The following is an 18267-nucleotide window of genomic DNA, read 5'->3' on the forward strand; positions in this document are numbered from 1 at the left end:
ACTCTCTTCAAGAGGAATCTTGATGAGTGGATGGGAGATTGTAGGTTTACCCCGGGTATCACTTCTGTGTAACTGTTAGACAGAGGCAGAGTATACTAACCTCGAAAAAGGGCATAGGAAAATTCATTTAAAATGGGTGGCGAAAGCCAAACACATTCTGGCTAGGCTTATAAATGCCTAGTATGAACCTATAAACCTATGAAGAATGACAGGTGTCTCACAGAACTGTGTATGTTTCTGTTCCAGGGGAGACTTGGTGGCAATACAGCAGCACAGGATGGCATGGCAGCAAAGCAGAAATATGACATCAGTAAGGTACAGCTGTATACGTGCATGGTTACCTAGGTGCATATGTGTAGAACAATGTGTCAGGGTCAATGGGGGAAGTCATCGTAATCATGCATGCATACCCTGTGACGTGGCCTATTGCCCTTGATACGTGTCATCTGGGTGCTCTGTGCATACAAATCTAGGTGGTGGCAGATAGCATTTATGCCTAAGTAACCTATTTAGGGCCAGCAGCTAGTCACAGGGCAGTAAAGTGCACAATGATTGCACACCCATATGGCTATATGTGTATTACTGCATGCAAATATATGTGTACGCACACACACACACACACACACACACACACACACACACACACACACACACACACACACACACACAAAGTTGCCTTTATTGAGATTAGAACCACTACCTATCTATTTGTATATATTATAGCACAAAGTGCTTATCGCATGCGCCACAGAGCTTATCTGTTATTAGATTGTCAGCCAGTGCTGTTAAGGTGGATGCCATCTGCATGTGTTGACAGGGAGGCCACTATTGAGGAGGACGCTAGTCACAGGGCCATAAACTAATTAACCATTGCACAGACATAGGCCAGATGGGCCTATCTTTACTGCTGTTAAGGGACATATCTACACACAGAAGGTGGCTGATGTGAGATTAGAGCCCCTACCTACTATTACACACTATAGTTTGCAGTACTTATTGCACGCACCAACAGTTGCATCTGTAATACATGTGGCTGCAGCCACAGTACTTGTGGACTATGCAAAGTGGCCTTGTATTACACAGCATGTGTGGCATGTAGAGTGAACCTGCTTTATGCTGTTATTGTATCTAGTGTCCTAGCAGTGGGGTACCTGTTAATACCTCTGCTATGTATGTACAATTACCAGTATTGCCATGTCTGGCCAGTTGCAGTTTCCTAGGTGGACAATTGGCCAGTGACAATATGGCCTGTCCAAGTCCTGCATTGAAGCCACTGCACATTACACCACCTACTCACCATTGTCTGTCTACAGGGTGGCATTCCACAGGCACAGGGTTCTGTGGTTGGGTGGATTATGTCATTATGCATCCTTGGTCTATCATCAGACAACTGTTGTGTGTATAGGTGCAGATAACCCTAGCATTCTGCTTGCAAGTGTGGACATTCGTACATCCCCACACATATATACACATGTATATCTACATTTGTTTACTAGAAAATTCTAACTGGACACAGGTCCTTTTTCAGTGGAGGCCCAGGGAGAAATGCTCCACAGAAAAATAAACAAGCAGCAGAGTACATGAAGAACAACTGAATATACATACAATAGCAAACAATACATACTGCACAAAACACTAAATATACATACAATATGAAACATAGTAATGAACAGATATACCAATATCTAGCTAGAGGCTAGGAATAAAGGTAGGGGATGCATATACAGATAGTACTAAGCTCAAATGGATACTGTTATAAACCTAAATCTTATATACAAATATTGCACTAAACTCAAACAGATATAAAGCAGATGCACTATACAAAGGTGGAACAAGCTAGAAGGGCTAATGGGATAGAAGGGGAAGACAGAGGAGTAAGAGGAGACTGAGTGAGTAGTATACATGGTAGTGAGAGGAAGCTAGATGTAAGTCAGTTGGATATGTATTTGGAATTGAGATGAAGTGAGGTAGTTAGGTATGTTATAACAGGTCTGAGAGATTGAGTGAGGAGGGAAGGGGAGGGTAAAGGGTGAGCCAGAGACTGCAGAGGAAGGAATGCAATGATCAGAATGTATGAGGTAGGGTGGCTAGGGAAGGGAAGAGGAAGGGGAGGTAAAAAAGAGAATTACTAGTCGGGATTGGTGCATGGGCATAACCAGAGAATTTTTAAGTGAGTTTTTAGTGCAGTCTTGAAGTGATTGCAAGTAGGTACTGTGGTTATAGAGGTGATGGTATTGTTCCATAATCTGGATATGATGCAGGAGAATAGTGCTTCTCCCACTGAGTTCTTGGGTTTGGTCACTAGAAGTAGATTTTTGCTGCTGGAGCATAGTGGTCTAGTGGAGCAGTAGGGCTGGAGAAGGTTTTGAAGGGATAGGACTTTACAAGGATCGTTTACTAACTTGTGGGTGAGAGAGAGTTGATTCAGGTGAACAATTTGAGGGAGTCTAAGCCAGTCAAGTTCTCTAAGTGAGATACAGCGGTAGTTGCGATAAGATGCACCAGTAACAATTTTAGCAGTTTTATTGTAGCAAGCCTCAAGCTTGTTTAGGTCCATTTGTCTAAGGTAGGTAAGTATAGGAGATGTGTAGAGTAAAATGGAGATTAAGTGGGAATTGGCAGCAGAAATTCTGTCTGTTTTGGTGAGGAATTTTTTGTTTCTGTACAATTTACCTAGTTTTATGGGAACCTTTTTTATGCTAAGAGAAATGAGTGTCAAATCTGAGATTGTTATAAATTTAAACACCAAGTAGTTTGGTGTGTTTTGTTTGGGAGATGATGGTATTGTCTTTGGCTAGAATATTAAAGTGGGGAATAACTAGGTTAGATTTAGTGGGATGAAATATAAGGAGTTTAGTCTTGCTTGGGTTGAGTAATAACTGGGCATTAGATAGCCAGATTTCTACACATGAAAAGGCTTCCTGTGTGATCTTGTAAAGTTCAGGTATACTTGGGGCTGAGCAGACGAGGGTGGAGTCATCTGCATACTTTATGAGAAGCAAGCTTGGTGGCTGTGAATAGATCATTGGTGAAGAGTGAGAATAATTGGGGGCCAAGGATGGAGCCTTGGGGAGCACCGAGTGTTACAGGAAATTGAGGAGATAAGTCATTATGCCAGACAACTGATTGTTGGCGGACAGTTTGATCACTGTTAAACCAATCAGTAGCTGATTGGGAAAAGGACAGGTTAGTGAGAACAGAGATTATTAGTTTGTTTGAGACCATGTCAAAAGCTTTGGATAGATTCAGAAATATAGCAGAGGAGGACAGACCATTATTTTTATGATGAAGGATAGCGTTAGTGAAAGAGAGCAAGGTGGTAGTAGTAGTGCTGTGATATGGCCTGAAGCCATGCTGGGTGCTGGATATGAGGTTATTAGCCAAGAGGTAGTCTAAGACTTGAGAATGGATGCATTTCTCAAGTATTTTGGAAAGTGGAGAAAGGATGGCTATGGTGTGGTAATTGGAAAGTTCAGTGGAGGAGCAACCTTTACAGAGGGGAATGATGTGGGATATTTTCCACAGTGTGGGGACATAGCTTTCTCTTAAGGATCGATAGGGTTGCCACCTTTTCAAATGCACAAAGTGTGACATTTTTTGTAGAAATGTGAGATTTTGCAGGATAAAACATACCCATGGCCAGTGCAAAGGACAGAACTTCACTTTTTGCCAAAATAAAAGCTTATTTTTGTAGCATTTGAGTTGAGTATGCTATTTCTTATAACATTAAGTTGTTTCCGAAGAAAAATAACTGTTTCATGCAACTATTAAAAACAACTTAGGAATTTTTTTTTGTCCTAAAGTCTCAGGATATTTGTAATTTTTTAGTTTTTTCACAGGACACAACTGCCCAAAGACAGACTGTCCCTCGCAAAGTGGGACAGGTAGTAACCCTAAGGACTGATTAAGATAGAGATTGGATAAGCTAGGGCTTCTGCTGCTATTTTTAGGTATTCAGAGGGGAGATTGTCAGCTGCAAGTTTTGTAGGCTTAAGTTTCAATATAATTTTTTTATATACAAGGTAGGTACAGAAGAAAAAAAAAAGACTGTGGACAGAGTATTTGGTTTTGATGTGGGGAGGGTGGATAGAGGGTTGTGTTTTTTAATCACAAACAGAATGGTTTCAGTAAAGTGTTTATTGAATGAGTCAGCAATACTGCTGGAGGAAGGGGGAGTGGTAGGTTGGGATGTGCCTACTTTACCTGGGTGGAGAATGGAGTTTATTTTGGACCAGAACTGCTTAGGGTTGTGATGGGAGGAGTTTAGGGCAGACTGATAATATTGGGTTTTATCTTTTTTTATTTGCTTTTTGACCTTGTTGTGCAACTCTAGGAATGACTGTCTAGAGGAGGCGGGGGGGTTGTTAAGCACCAGTGCTCCCAGGCCTTATCTCTGATTTTCATTAGTGTCCTGGTGCTCTTTTGTAGCCAAGGGAAGTACTGTGTTTTGACTCTGGCATTTCTTATGGGGGCATGTGTGTTTAGGAAGTTTAGGAAGGTGCTATGGAAGAAGTGGACGGCTTCATCCAGATTGAGGTACTTTAGTGGTGCCCAATCACATTTTTGAAGGGATGAGTTAAAGGAGAGAGGTTTATAGTTTACCCTATTTTGGATTTGCCTATAGATGATGGGTTTAGCACACTTTAGGTGGTGTCTCAGAAGGAATGCAGGAGTGTGGTCACTGAGGCTGTCTGGTAGACAGCCAGCTAAGTAAGAGTGAGGGTCTTTATTGACTAATATCCACTCGAGAGTAGTATGTTTGTTAGTTTTTATTTATCCGGGTAGGTGACTGTATTAGTTGGGAGAAACCATGAAGGTTTAGGTGGTGGGCTGGATGATTGTTACTACAAGATAGCCAGTTGATATTAAAATCACCTAGGATTATGGTTTCCTGGGGGTAGGGAATGGTTAGTCCAGTTTAGGATATTTTCCGGGGGTGGGATGTTTTGGCCAGGTGGGAAGTAGCATTCTATGATGTTGCTTGTTTTATGTGGGTTTAGTTTGAGGTTGGCATATATACATTTGTTTCCACTGGAATGGGTTCCCCTCTGTTAGCTCTGGGCCTGAGTTGAGGGCGGCAGAGCTTGGTGAGTTCTTGTACTATATCCCTGTCCACCCTGTAGCACTCTACAATCTCCAGCTTATGTAGCTCCTGGAAGGTTACCCTGGGCCTGAACACTCTTCTCCTTCTCTCTAGGCCTATTGTCAGCAGCAGCAGCAGCAGCACTGGCCTCAGAATCTAGCACATACAGATGTAGCAGAACCACAGCACCCCTTAGCATTCTCTCAGTTAAAATTCCCAAGTCTGTACTCCAATGGTGCAGAGTATGGGGGGAAAATCAGATTGTAGGGTGTATGCATACTTTATAGAGCTCTGCTGCAGATGCAGCCTGTGTGATTGGCTAACTATGATGCATTCCACGTGCCAAGTACATCACTGAGTGGTCTGAATGGCCCCATTTAAGTGGAACAGGGGTCATAAGCAATTTATACATGATTGGCTTTCCCAAGCAATTTTCTTTTTTTTTCTTTTAACTGCCTTCCCTGCTAAGCACTGCAGCATGCAAACCCACGCCACAGGTATAAACAATGCTCATCAGTCTAGACACACTCCCATGGATGGGCATTCTCAGCATAGCGCCGCACCACACAAACATGCTCAAACCAGTTAAAACACATGCCCCAAAGCTAAACAAAGCTTACCAACACTGGACACAACCCTCTGCTCAGCACAGTGGTGTGCCTCGCAAACGGGCACTGCTGAGCTCCAATGTGCTTAAAGGGATAGTGACACACCCCCTTTAGATGTCAGCTAGCTCTCCTGTGGACACCAACACAGTTCTGGGGCTACACAGATTTTATCTATGGGCACAGAAACTCACTTTTGCTATTCTGTAACCCCAGCTCATTTGCATACAGATTTGTGCACACAACCAGGATACTACACAATTCCAGGGCCTGCCTCCTTAGCAACCACAGAAATCTACCATTGTACATACATGCAAGACCATATAATGCATTATTGTTACATATTTATTATTTTTTGTTTTTACACTTTTACAATTTTTTTTGCATAACGGCATGTGTGCATGCTGCTGCGCGCCATGCAAACATAATATGGGTATATTTATTTTTAATTATTTCCCATTACATTTTTGACACACAGGGCATAGTTTTGCACATAGCTATGTCTGCTATGCTATTTCTGACCTTCTAACTAGGCTTTTACAGCCCCTGTTCACTTTTTAATTTCTTGCACACTGAAATTTTCCGTGTACACTTTGGACACCAACACAAGGTCTGCAGGACTGCCTATCTGCTTGCTGGATCACTCCAGCACCCTCATTGGCATGCAATTCACCTACTTATGAAGTGATTTGCATAGCACTGACACTTCCGTATTTGCACACTCGTGCATGCCCCTCAGCTCCATTTACTGGATCGCACGGCTGATTATTTCCTTGTAAGTTCCATGCCACTATGCCTACATGGAAAATTAATCCATGCAGACTTTACTGAATTCCCCCCTTTAAGCTTTTTTTGATTAAGGAATTAAATAAAAATGTTAAAATACCTTTTGCAGCTTCACATGCATTCCCCTTTCTCCCTGCAAAGAAACAGAAATGAGATCATTAAATAACTCACTTTTTGGGACAGACATACTTTTCACAGCAGCAAATGTTGACAAAGAAAATCTTTGACATCTTTGACAATGGCCTACATACAACTTATATTATATTGATCTGAGTTTGATACACATGACCTCCAGATGTGTATTACGTTACTGAGCAATCGACTTAGACCAGTGCTTCAGGGCCATCACTTGAAAGATACATCTGTCCCTATAACATAATATCTGCTTAGCATTAGAGAAGGATGAATAATATAACAGTAATAATGAAAATGAATAATATAATAATAATATTAGTTCTAATAACTGTTACCACCATAAATATTAGAAGCATAAGAGAGAAAAACGCTGAACTACATGTCTGGATTATCCAACACAAGCCTGACATTTTTGTTGCAGTTGAAACTTGGCTTAAACCCAGCATAAGAAACTCCAAAATTACACCCCCAGCAATATTACCATCCATAATTACCATATAAAGAGAAAAGGTGTTACTGCTTAATATTTCCCAATAACTGTGACATCTTCCCCTACAACAAATCAACACCATATTCAGTTCAGCAGAGCTTTGTATATTTTCCTGAAAATAAACAAATATGTATTACTGTCCTTTACATCCCTCCTGCAACAATATAGCTACATCGGAAGATATCCCATGCTGTGCATCCATAACAATTCCACAAGAAAAAAAATACTACTAGGCGATGTCAGTATAAATTAACTGGAAATAACCTCAAACTCCCCTAAATCTAGTATGAACTTACATGGTTTCACACAACTAATAGCACTACACAGTATAGCAAGGCATCACATTTCCTATTGGAATGGATTGTAATATCAGGCCTCAGCAAATTCGCCACCACAAGTACAAAGTCAGACTCTGTCATACATTCATAGGTTCATGGGAGTTTACTAGTTTAACTGCGCAACCGCCTTTACAAGCCTAGCCAATATAGCCCAATGTTATCAAGTATATGGCCCTGAGGGGCATGGGTTTGTGTCTACGCCTTGAGTATTTTACAGATTTTACAGACTGCCCTTGTCCATAAGGGATAGAGGTGTTGTCATCCCAGGTGTGAATTTATGACTCCCATCCATTAATCCAGACTGGTCTTGAGAAGTCCAGGAAAGGACGCTGCTTAATGTGAATAGAAAGCTTATTTCAAAGAAGGGACAATCTCTGAGACACATATCTGTCTCTCCATCATGTTCTGTTTGATTAACTGACTAAATTTAGATCCATAGAATGGGTGATCCTCATACTGTTTGCCTTGTGGATACATAGCAACTCCACCAAGGTGGGATTTGTGAGAGCTTGTCAGGCATAGGTATAGGTCACCCCTTAATAGTTGATAACAGACAGAGTAAAAGGGAAAGGTCTTTAACACTCTCCAAATTGGACATGTTGTTAGCACCCTGTATTTTCTTAGTGAAGAACCTCTGATGTCACTCCAGCTGTTGTAAGTGCCTAGTCAAGTATATTCCAAATGTCACATTGTGCTCAATTATTGGTCTAATGAGGGGTGTGTACAGTGGGACTATAATAGTGATGTCATAGGCTGGATGCCACACCTTTACTTATAAGCTGAACCTCATAGAAAGACTTCCTCACCACTGTGGACACATATCTGTCAAAATTCAGGGTACTTTCTATCTGTGTACCTAGATTACTCACCTCTGAGCCTACTCTTAGGGGTGTGTTGTTAATGTTATAGTTAGTGGGGGCATTTGATTTCCTAAAGGGTATGCTAATGCACTTCTTCGCAATTAGCTTCAGGCTGTGGTTTTGACAAGAATCATTTGCCAGATTTATACCCTACTGAAGGATATCTGCAAACTATTTTATCCAGAGGCCATCCACATTGGTCTTGCTGTCCGAGAAGTATATTCCAAACAGGAGTGGTCCCAGCACTAAGGTCTGTGGTACACAACTAGTAACTGCCCTCTTGCTGGAACTTGAATCACCTACTTTAACCACGTGTCTGTCCTTCAGCCAGTTGGCTATCCATCAAGCAAGATTTACACTACGCTAACATGCCATTCAGGTAAGCACACAATGAGGTTTTTGCCAGCCATTCCTAGCACAAATTGGTAAAATTAGCCCTCTCCTGCCAAAACAGTGCAGACTTTGACCTACTTAATGTGAAATGACTGGTTTGGAGCCTAGGAGGTGAACAACAGACGGAGGCCTGTAACTAACTGACAAATCACTGGATACAGTTTAATTTAGTACAGAAGTCCTTACAGCAGTTTGTAAAGCAACTGAAACTTTAAGGAAGTGCAGATAAACAAATAAACGTAACAATAAACCTTCACAAATGAATGCAAATCTCTTGGTGACTGACTCCCAGTCTATACCACCAGACATCTCACACAGCCACTTAAACACCATGTTTATAAAACAACATGCAACCTGTCAAAGTTTAACCCAGAAATATTCTTTACTACCCCATCATCTATTAACTGGCATTTCCTAAAAATCCTGCACTTGATGAAGCTGTACATGAATTCAATAGAACTTGCCTTGCACCCTTCAAGAAGGCAGGAACTAAAAACCAATAATGCAATGTGGCTATCCAAAAAGAGTAGAATACTACAGCAGGAGAAAGAATGGCAAAAATATAAAACACCACAATATCTCAAAAACTTCAGAATGTTTCACAATCATAATAAAAGCAAATAAATAAAGATAAAAAACTATACTAGAATAACATTCGGAACAACATTTAACACAACCATAAAAAATTCTGGTCAACTGTTAAATCTTACATCCTGGCCAAAAATTCAACCCTAACCCACAACTCAAAACTACAATACAATTCAACTCTCATTTAATAGGAGTCACTAACCAAGGGTTTCCCAGCACCTAATCCTAACCCTGCCCAACAGCTACATATCACCACATCCACGTTCACCATCAAACTGTGCCCACATCCTATGTAAAAATACCCTTAAACAAACTCAAACCATGGTCTACTTCAGATGATGACCTTCAAAGTGAGTACCTTAAAATAACAACCAACAGTGGTGCCTACCCTTTCTCAATCCTCATAAGCAGATCAGTCCAGCAATCCCACATTTCCTCTCTCTGGAAAAAGTTGCACATTATCCCTCTGTACAAAGGAGGACATTCAGTAGACAATACTTACCCTAGATCTATAGCAATCTTATCCCTCCACTTCAAAATACTTGAAAATGTATTAAAAAACAATTATTAAACTATCTCCTGCAGGAAGATCTCCTGTCACCCACATAACGCTGCTTCAGTCTCTGCCACAGCACTAACACTGCACTTCTAACCAATATAGCTACAGTCAATAAAGCTAAAAATAACAGCAAACTAGTCTCCTCCTTATTTCTACACTTGTCTAAAGCCACTGACACAGTTTGTCACAAGAAACTTCTGCTTGAAATATCCTCACAGGTCTTTCTCATCCCATTCCTCTGTGGATCAAAAACCACCTGTCCAATAGGCATCAGTCAGTAAACTGGCACTCCACCCTCTCCATATCTCCCAGTCACCACCGGTGTATCACAAGGCTGTATCCTTGGTCCCTTCCTCTTTAACATTCTCACCAACACCCTACATACATCCACACAGCAAGCCTCCTTAATACAATATGCAGATGACTCCATAGTCATATGCACATCAATCTCCAACAAATTACTCAGGAAGCTTTAACAGCCACTGAAACATGGCTTTGTAACACACAACTCAGAATTCATGTTCAACCCTACAAAAACAAGCTACATTTTTCCCAAATCCCGCTCATGTGAAAAAAACAAAACTTAAAATCCTCTGTCTTAATAATACAACGATTGAAGTCACATCTCATAGAAAATTATTAGGAATGCTAGTGGATGATCATTTTAAATTTGACCTGCATATACAAAATTACATAAAAAAGCTTACCAAAACCTAGTGATGCATCACACAGTGAAAAAATTTCTTACTGATGCAACTAAAACTAGATTTGCCACTACTTATCTCCTCCCCTCACTTCTTTATGGCACTCTAATCCTTACTACTCCCCCAGGCATATCAAAAATCAAAACCTGAACAATGCTATAATAAAATTGGCTAAATTTGAAACAAATATCCCTTTCAGAACCCAACACTGTATAGCATTAAAAAGCCTAAACTTGTTAGAACTACCCTATCAACTAACATATATACTTAACACTTATAAAATTATCCAGCAACCATCTGCTTGTCCAGCACTAAACACATTCTACACAACTATGTTCCCAATTGGTCATTATGATCCAATGAGCAAAAACTCAAGTCTGTCCACAAACCTATCAAATCTCCCTCCAGGCCTTTAAAACCATTCTGAAAGACTTCCTAGCCAAAATGTAGCTCTTTTTTTGCTCACCCCCAAGATACACTATCCCTAAATGTGAACAAATACCTTTTCATACCTTACACCTCCTTACTCCCTGTTTTTTCAGTCTCTTCCTTAATTTATTCAGTTTCTATCCCCCGACTCTCTTTCTAAATATGCCATATCCCTGTTTTTCTCTCACTTCATACTGGAATTCCTGTCTGTATTACACAAACTTGTATTTAATTTCTCTATAAATCGGCTACAACTTCTCTAAATATTAAACATCATCATTTATATCTATTCTTAACCATTTTTTTTTCATATTGTGTCTAATTTGTTAGAATTATTTAAACTGTAGATGTCTGTGTATTATTTTTAAAGATTGTGCAATTACGGATCTTAAAATGTTTCTGTTATACTTTGGCACTTTTCTCCATGGGCCTTCACTGAAAATGGACAAATACATAGTCAGATTTTCCCAGTAATCAAATGTGAATAAATAAATAAATAAGAAGAGCAGAGATGGGGTTGGCATAAAGGTTAATAGTTTACCTCTCAGGCATAAGTTACAGTCTTTGATTCTCACTGTCTGGTGATTACCAGGGCATGTGAAACTCTGCAGACTGATTGCCTAATATGAACCCATGAGCACATTCTGAATGAATTGCTAATTAAGATGCATTTTTACAATATATTATACCTCATTTCAGAATTCATCTCATGTATACTTAACTGGTAGCAGTTAGGTAAAGCCTTATGGGTACCAGTTTGGTTATCTATAGACAAATACAATTTTGGCTTATGCACAAAATTATTTAAGAGGAAAGGGAATAGCAGCATATAACAGACAGGAATGTTACCAAAACGTATTATGGTATGCATTGCATGTTACTCCATTTCCATATGGATACCCAGCAGAAATGTTCAAGAACCAAGGCAGGTAACAATGGTCAGTGATTAGCATTGCCTAAGAGGAAAATATCAACCATTTAATTATAATTAATATTTCACTCCAGGACCGACTTAGGAATAAAATCCACAAGCTTCTTATTTATAAATAAATGTACTTCCACATGCGGTGTACTGTTGTTAAAGGTTTTATTAATGACATGGAAAATGATTTAATCTTCCCATTACGTGTATAAGTTAGTAACGTATTGCTTATAACATTTTGTTATCTTTTATTTTAATTCTTGAAGCATATACACTGCATATTTTCTTTCTCTCTGACTCACCCCATTCTGTTTTTCTAATTTTTGCCTGAACCAATGCTTTTTCTGTTTCCTTTCAAACACTAAGTATAAAATAATGATAGCAAGTGTAATGAGTCCAACTGATATATTTTAGCAGAGGATCAAAATGTAACATGGAATTTAGAGACAAACAGGATGTGTTATTGCAAATGAAATGTATAACAGTGTTTAGAAAGAGCAGAAATATATTTGGAGCATAAAAAGTGCTGGTGGCAAGCCATACTTCAGACATGCACTCTCTCATTTATTTTCTTTATCTGCTTATTCAGTTCAGGATCACTAGAAGAAGGAGCCTGTTATTTGTTATTTATTAGTTATTATACATTTACAGCTACTGACTGGGTGAATAGGTTGTAGCCCATTTTCAGAGGAGACCAGAGGTGGTACTCATAATGATTAGAATAAATGTATCCAGCACAATGGGAAAGTTCCCCCACTGTACTCCACAGAGTGCAATAGATGGAAGACAATCTATCTAATAGAAGCACTAAAGGAGGAAAGACTCACAGCGAGGAGACAGAAATTAAAATGGACTTCCATCATGGAAATAACACAGCTTGGATGGTCTCTGTTGAAGTTCTGCCATCTGTATGTTAACAGCCAGAACCCTCACAGAGGTTGTAAAGTGCTATGTAGAATGACAAATATATGAAATACAGACAATACTAATACACAGGAAAATCCAAACAAAGATGACCACTAATAAGGTACAGTCATGAACAATCCTCCTTAAGCAATGCACAGTCATATAATTTTTCTCCATTTTTAACTTTAGCTTGTTTATTACATCTCCAACAACCATTACTTTCAACATTTTCTCTGGTATATGTAGTGCTAAAAATGTTCTGTGAAAAAAAATAATTGTATAGTCTTCCAGAATATGGAAGAAGTTACTTTATTATTTGATTTTAAAATCACATTTTTATCAGTTTCATTAAAGTTTAGATAATTGGGCCACTCCAGAAATGGTCAATACAATCTTAGACTTATATTCCACTAGATTTAATAAAATCCATGTAGGCATAGTATAGAGCCTACATGGAATGTTACTGTGTCTGTGTACATGGTTCCCCCTTGGCAATGCAGCATATATATTAATGATGGCGAGTTGCCAAAGGAGAGCCATGGGACATGGTTATTGAATCAGTGTAGGGAGTGTGTTACTAACTGTGGCTGCAGATGAGTAACGCACTCCCTGTACTGTCCAACTGCATTATATCAATGTATTTTTTTTTATTTCTTAAAAAGCAAGTTTGCAAGGTGGGGCACAGAGTGCAGCAATGCTAAGTGGTGCCGTGACACCTGCCAGACATCTAAAAATATAAACCGAATGACTCTAATTATTTTTTTAAAGGTCAAGTTTAAGCATAGCTGAGTAGGTTTGTGCGGCATGGCACAGTGATCAGCAGTGCGTATACATAGCTCAGAGTTATATGTAAAGGTATAGCAAAATTCCACATTTCCACATAGCTGAGTGAGTATAGTAACAACTTCATATGCAGTAGGTGCAGGCTTTAAATACATAGAAAGGAAAATAAGCACTTATTATGGAAATAAAAATTATGCCAATTATTTTTAAATACTGGCCTGTTGCACTCTGCTAAGTTCTGCTAAGACCTGCTAAGCACTGCATAAACACAATAACAGCTGAAAATGTTTATGCATTGCTTGGCACCACTTGGTTGGTTTGCACACTGCTAAGTACTGCTGAGCTGGTTTGCATGGTGCTAAGCGACATGCTGCATTTTTAAATATTGCCTGATGATGTTTAAGGGAGGGAAAACAGAATATATAAAGCTCACTAGGTGGGAATACAACATAATCTATTGAAGTTCTACCTGTGTAGCGATTATGGTTGGCATTGGAAAGGGTGCATGCTTCCAGGCGCAGTGGTGGGGCATTCAGGAGTCCAGGGTCATAGTTGGACTCCTGGTAGAAAACAAAACACAACCGGAGGAAATGGTACCCTCAATTAAACTAATAACCAATACAATAAAAGCACCAAAGACTTTGGAACTAAATAAAAAAAGTGTATACTAATACTCAGTGGAGCAGACAGCAGTATTTATTAGACTATAAACGCTTAACAGTTTCACAGCAGTTTCTTCCACAAGAAGTGGGACTTCTTCACATAACAAATCATCCCTAAGTACCTTCATATGGATGAACCACGCGAAAGCGCTCATTTTTTATCTCCTATTAAATGGTGTTGCCTTTTACAAGAGTTGCCAGCGTGTTTCGTTATCGTTACAGCCTTCTATATTGGTTTTTTGGATGTTCCTAAGCGTTTTGGTACTACACTCTTTTACACATCGTTTTCACTCTTTTTGGTGCAGTATCATTCAGCAGGACCGCTGACTTTATATACGTTTGTACCTTCATATTTATATCCTTCCACCATCATTAAAAGCATCATCATCATCTTCTTTCGGCTGTTCCCGTTAGGGGTCGCCACAGCGGATCATCTGTTTCCATTTCTTCCTGTCCTCTGCATCATGCTCTTTCACACCAGCTGCCTGCATGTCCTCTCTCACCACATCCATAAACCTTATCTTAGGTCTTCCTCTTTTCCTCTTACCTGGTAGCTCCATCCTTAGCATCATTTTCCAAATATACTCAGCATCCCTCCTCAGCACATGTCCAAACCAACGCAATCTCGCCTCTCTTGCTTTGTCTCCAAACTGTCCAACCTGAGCTGATCCTCTAATATACTGATTCCTAATCCTGTCCATCCTAGTCACACCCAGTGCAAATCTTAACATCTTTAACTCTGCCACATCCAGCTCTGACTCCTGCCTTTTCGTCAATGCCACAGTCTCCAACTCATATAACATAGCTGGTCTCACTACCCTCTTGTAGACCTTCCCTTTCACTCTTACTGGTACCCGTCTATCACAAATCACTCCTGACACTCTTCTCCACCCATTCCACCCTGCCTGTACTCTCTTCTTCACCTCTCTTCCACAGTCACCATTACTCTGAATTGTTGATCCCAAGTACTTAAACTCATCCACCTTTACCAACTCTACTTCCTGCATCCTCACCATTCCTCTACCCTTCCTTTTTAGCCCTGCTGACCTTCATTCCTCTCTTCTCTAAAGCATATATCCACCTCTCTAGGGTCTCCTCAACCTGGTCCCTACTCTCACTACATATCACAATGTCATCTGCAAACATGCAAACATCATAGTCCATAGGGCCTCCTGTCTGATCTCATCTGTCAACCTGTCCATCACCGCTGCAAATAAGAAAGGGCTCAGAGCTGATCCTTGATGTAATCCCACCTCCACCTTAAATGTAACTGTCACTCCCACCACAGTCATCACCAATGTCACACTACCCTCGTACATATCCTGTACCACTCTTACATACTTCTCTGCCACTCCCGACTTCCTCATACAATACCTCAACTCCTCTCTAGGCACCCGGTCATATGCTTTCTCTAAGTCCACAAAAACACAATGCAACTCCTTCTGACCTTCTTTGTATTTCTCCAACAACACTCTCAGAGCAAATATTGCATCTGTAGTACTCTTTCCTGGCACCACTTAACCTAGCTTCCACTACTCTTTCCCACAACTTCAAGCTGTGACTGATCAATTTATCCCTCTGTAGTTACTGCAGCTCTGCACATCACCCTTATTCTTAAAGATAGGTACCAAAATACTTTTTCTCCATTCCTCAGGCATCCTCTGACTTTCCAAAATTTCATTAAACAATCTGGTTAAAAATTCCACTGCCATTTCTCATAAGAACTTCCATGCTTCCACTGGTATGTCATCTGGGCCAACAGCCTTTCCATTCTTCATCATCTTCATAGCTGACCTTACTTCCTCCTTGGTAATCTGTTTCACTTCCTGATTCACTATCCCCACATCATCCAACCTTCTCTCTCTCATTCTCTTCATTCATCAGCCCTTCAAAGTACTCTTTCCATCTACTCAACACACTCTCCTCACTTGTGAGTACATTTCCCTGACTATCCTTTATCACCCTTACCTGCTGCACATCTTTCCCAGCTCTGTCCCTCTGTCTAGCCAATCAGTACAGGTCATTTTCTCCCTCTTTAGTGTCCAGTCTCATACAACTCTCCATATGCCTTATCCTTAGCCTTCACCACCTCTCTCTTTGCCATGAGCCTCATCTCCTTACACTCATGTCTACTTTCTTCATCTCTTTGACAATCCCACTTCTTCTTCACCAGCGTCTTCCTCTGTATACTCTCCTGTACTTCCTCATTCCACCACTAGGTCTCCTCTGTCCAGATGTCACACCAAGCACATTTCTAGCAGTCTCCCTTACTAGCTCTGCTGTAGTTACCCAGCTATTCGGTAACTCTTTACTGCCTCCCAGTGCCTGTCTTAACTCTTCCCTGAACTCCACCTCACAATCACCCTTTTTTAACTTCTACCATTTAATCCTTGGCACTGCATTCACACTCCTCCTCCTCTTCTTGATCACCAACGTCATCCTACAGACCACCATTCTATGCTGCTTAACAACACTTTCCCCTGTCACCACTTTACAGTCTCCAATCTCTTTCAGACTGGCCCTCCTACATAGGATATAATCCACCTGTGTGCATCTTTCTCCATTCTTGTATGTCACCCTATGCTCCTCCCTCTTCTTAAAATATCTATTCACCACAGCCATGTCCATCATTTTCGCAAAATCCACAATCATCTGACCTTCTGCATTCCTCTCCTTAACACCATACCTGCCCATCACTTCCTCATCCCCTCTGTTCACTTCACCAACATGCCCACTGACGTCCGCTCCAATCACTAGTCTCTCACCCTTGGGTACACTCGCCACCACTTCATCCAACTCACTCCAAAATGTTTCTTTCTCATCCATCGCACACCCAACTTGTGGAGCATATGCACTAACAACATTCATCATTACACCATCAGTTTCAAGCTTCATAAACATCACTCTATCAGACACTCTCTTTACCTACAAAACACTCGTGGCATACTGTTCCTTTAGGATAACCCCTACCCCATTTCTCCTGCCATCCACACCATGATAGAACAATTTGAACCAGCCTCCTATACACCTGGCCTTACTTCCCTTCCATCTGGTCCCTTGCACGCACAATATATCAACCTTCCTTTTCTCCATCATATCAGCTAGCTCTCTCCCTATACCAGTCATACTGCCAACATTCAAGGTTCCTACCCTCACTACTACACTCCTAACCTTCTTCCTCTCTTCCTGCCTTCGGGCATGCCTTCCCCCTCCTCTTCTCCTTCGGCCAACAGTAGCCCAATTTCCACCAACACCCTGTTGGCTAATAGTACTAGTGGCAGTCATTGTTAACCCGGGCATCGACCAATCTGGTATGGAAATATGAAATGTTCTCCGCATATGTAGTTTGGCAGAGGTTTTACGCCGGATACCCTTCCTGACGCAACCCTCCCCATTTATCCAGGCTTGGGACAGGCACAAAGAAATGCACTGGCTTGTGCATCCCCAGTGGCTGGGTAAACCCCATCATTAAAAACATCTTTACTAATTAATGAACTACCAATTATTCAATTTATTACAACATTAAAAATAAATGCAAAAAACGCACATTTCCCTACTAGCTTGACAATCTAATGTCTACTAAAAAGATTTTTTTTAAATATCTGAGGTTAAATGCTCATATATTCTTGTAATCAACATTCCCTTAAAAGAAAATACTTACATACACAATAATAAAATTATGGATGAGAGGAGTACTAAATATATTGTTTATGCAAAAGACTTAGCTGCCATTCAGTGGCTAAAAAAATTTTGCTTAGCCATAAATCCTTTATACAAAAATAAAAATAAACCACACTTAGGCCATTTAAAACCTTATACAGGTGGGAGGATGGCATAATGCTTAAGGTGTTTACCTTGCAGACACAAGGTGCGGGGTTTGATTCACACATGGAGTAATTAGCTAGGCTTAAAATGGCCCACAAGGGCAGTTAGCCTAGTACTAACCTATGAACCTATACATTTTATACTAACCTTGAAACTAAATGTTAAAATATTGAAATATTAAAATAAAAATGGAAATTAG

At 40.3% G+C, this 18267-nt stretch overlaps 1 protein-coding gene across 1 annotated transcript in view; it reads right to left on the bottom strand.

The window, feature by feature from the left end:
• Positions 1 to 18267, bottom strand: part of LOC122797954 — a 507423-nt gene that overhangs the window by 401128 nt on the left and 88028 nt on the right. The window contains exon 4 of the mRNA XM_044066475.1: positions 6575 to 6607. Coding sequence (XP_043922410.1) covers positions 6575 to 6595 — 21 coding nt within the window. The 5' untranslated portion in view covers positions 6596 to 6607. The remainder of the gene's footprint in view (positions 1 to 6574; positions 6608 to 18267) is intronic.

This window comes from Protopterus annectens, chromosome 3.part1 (genome assembly GCF_019279795.1).
Source record: "Protopterus annectens isolate FY-2018-M chromosome 3.part1, PAN1.0, whole genome shotgun sequence".
In the NCBI taxonomy this organism is placed as follows: Eukaryota; Metazoa; Chordata; order Ceratodontiformes; family Protopteridae; genus Protopterus; species Protopterus annectens.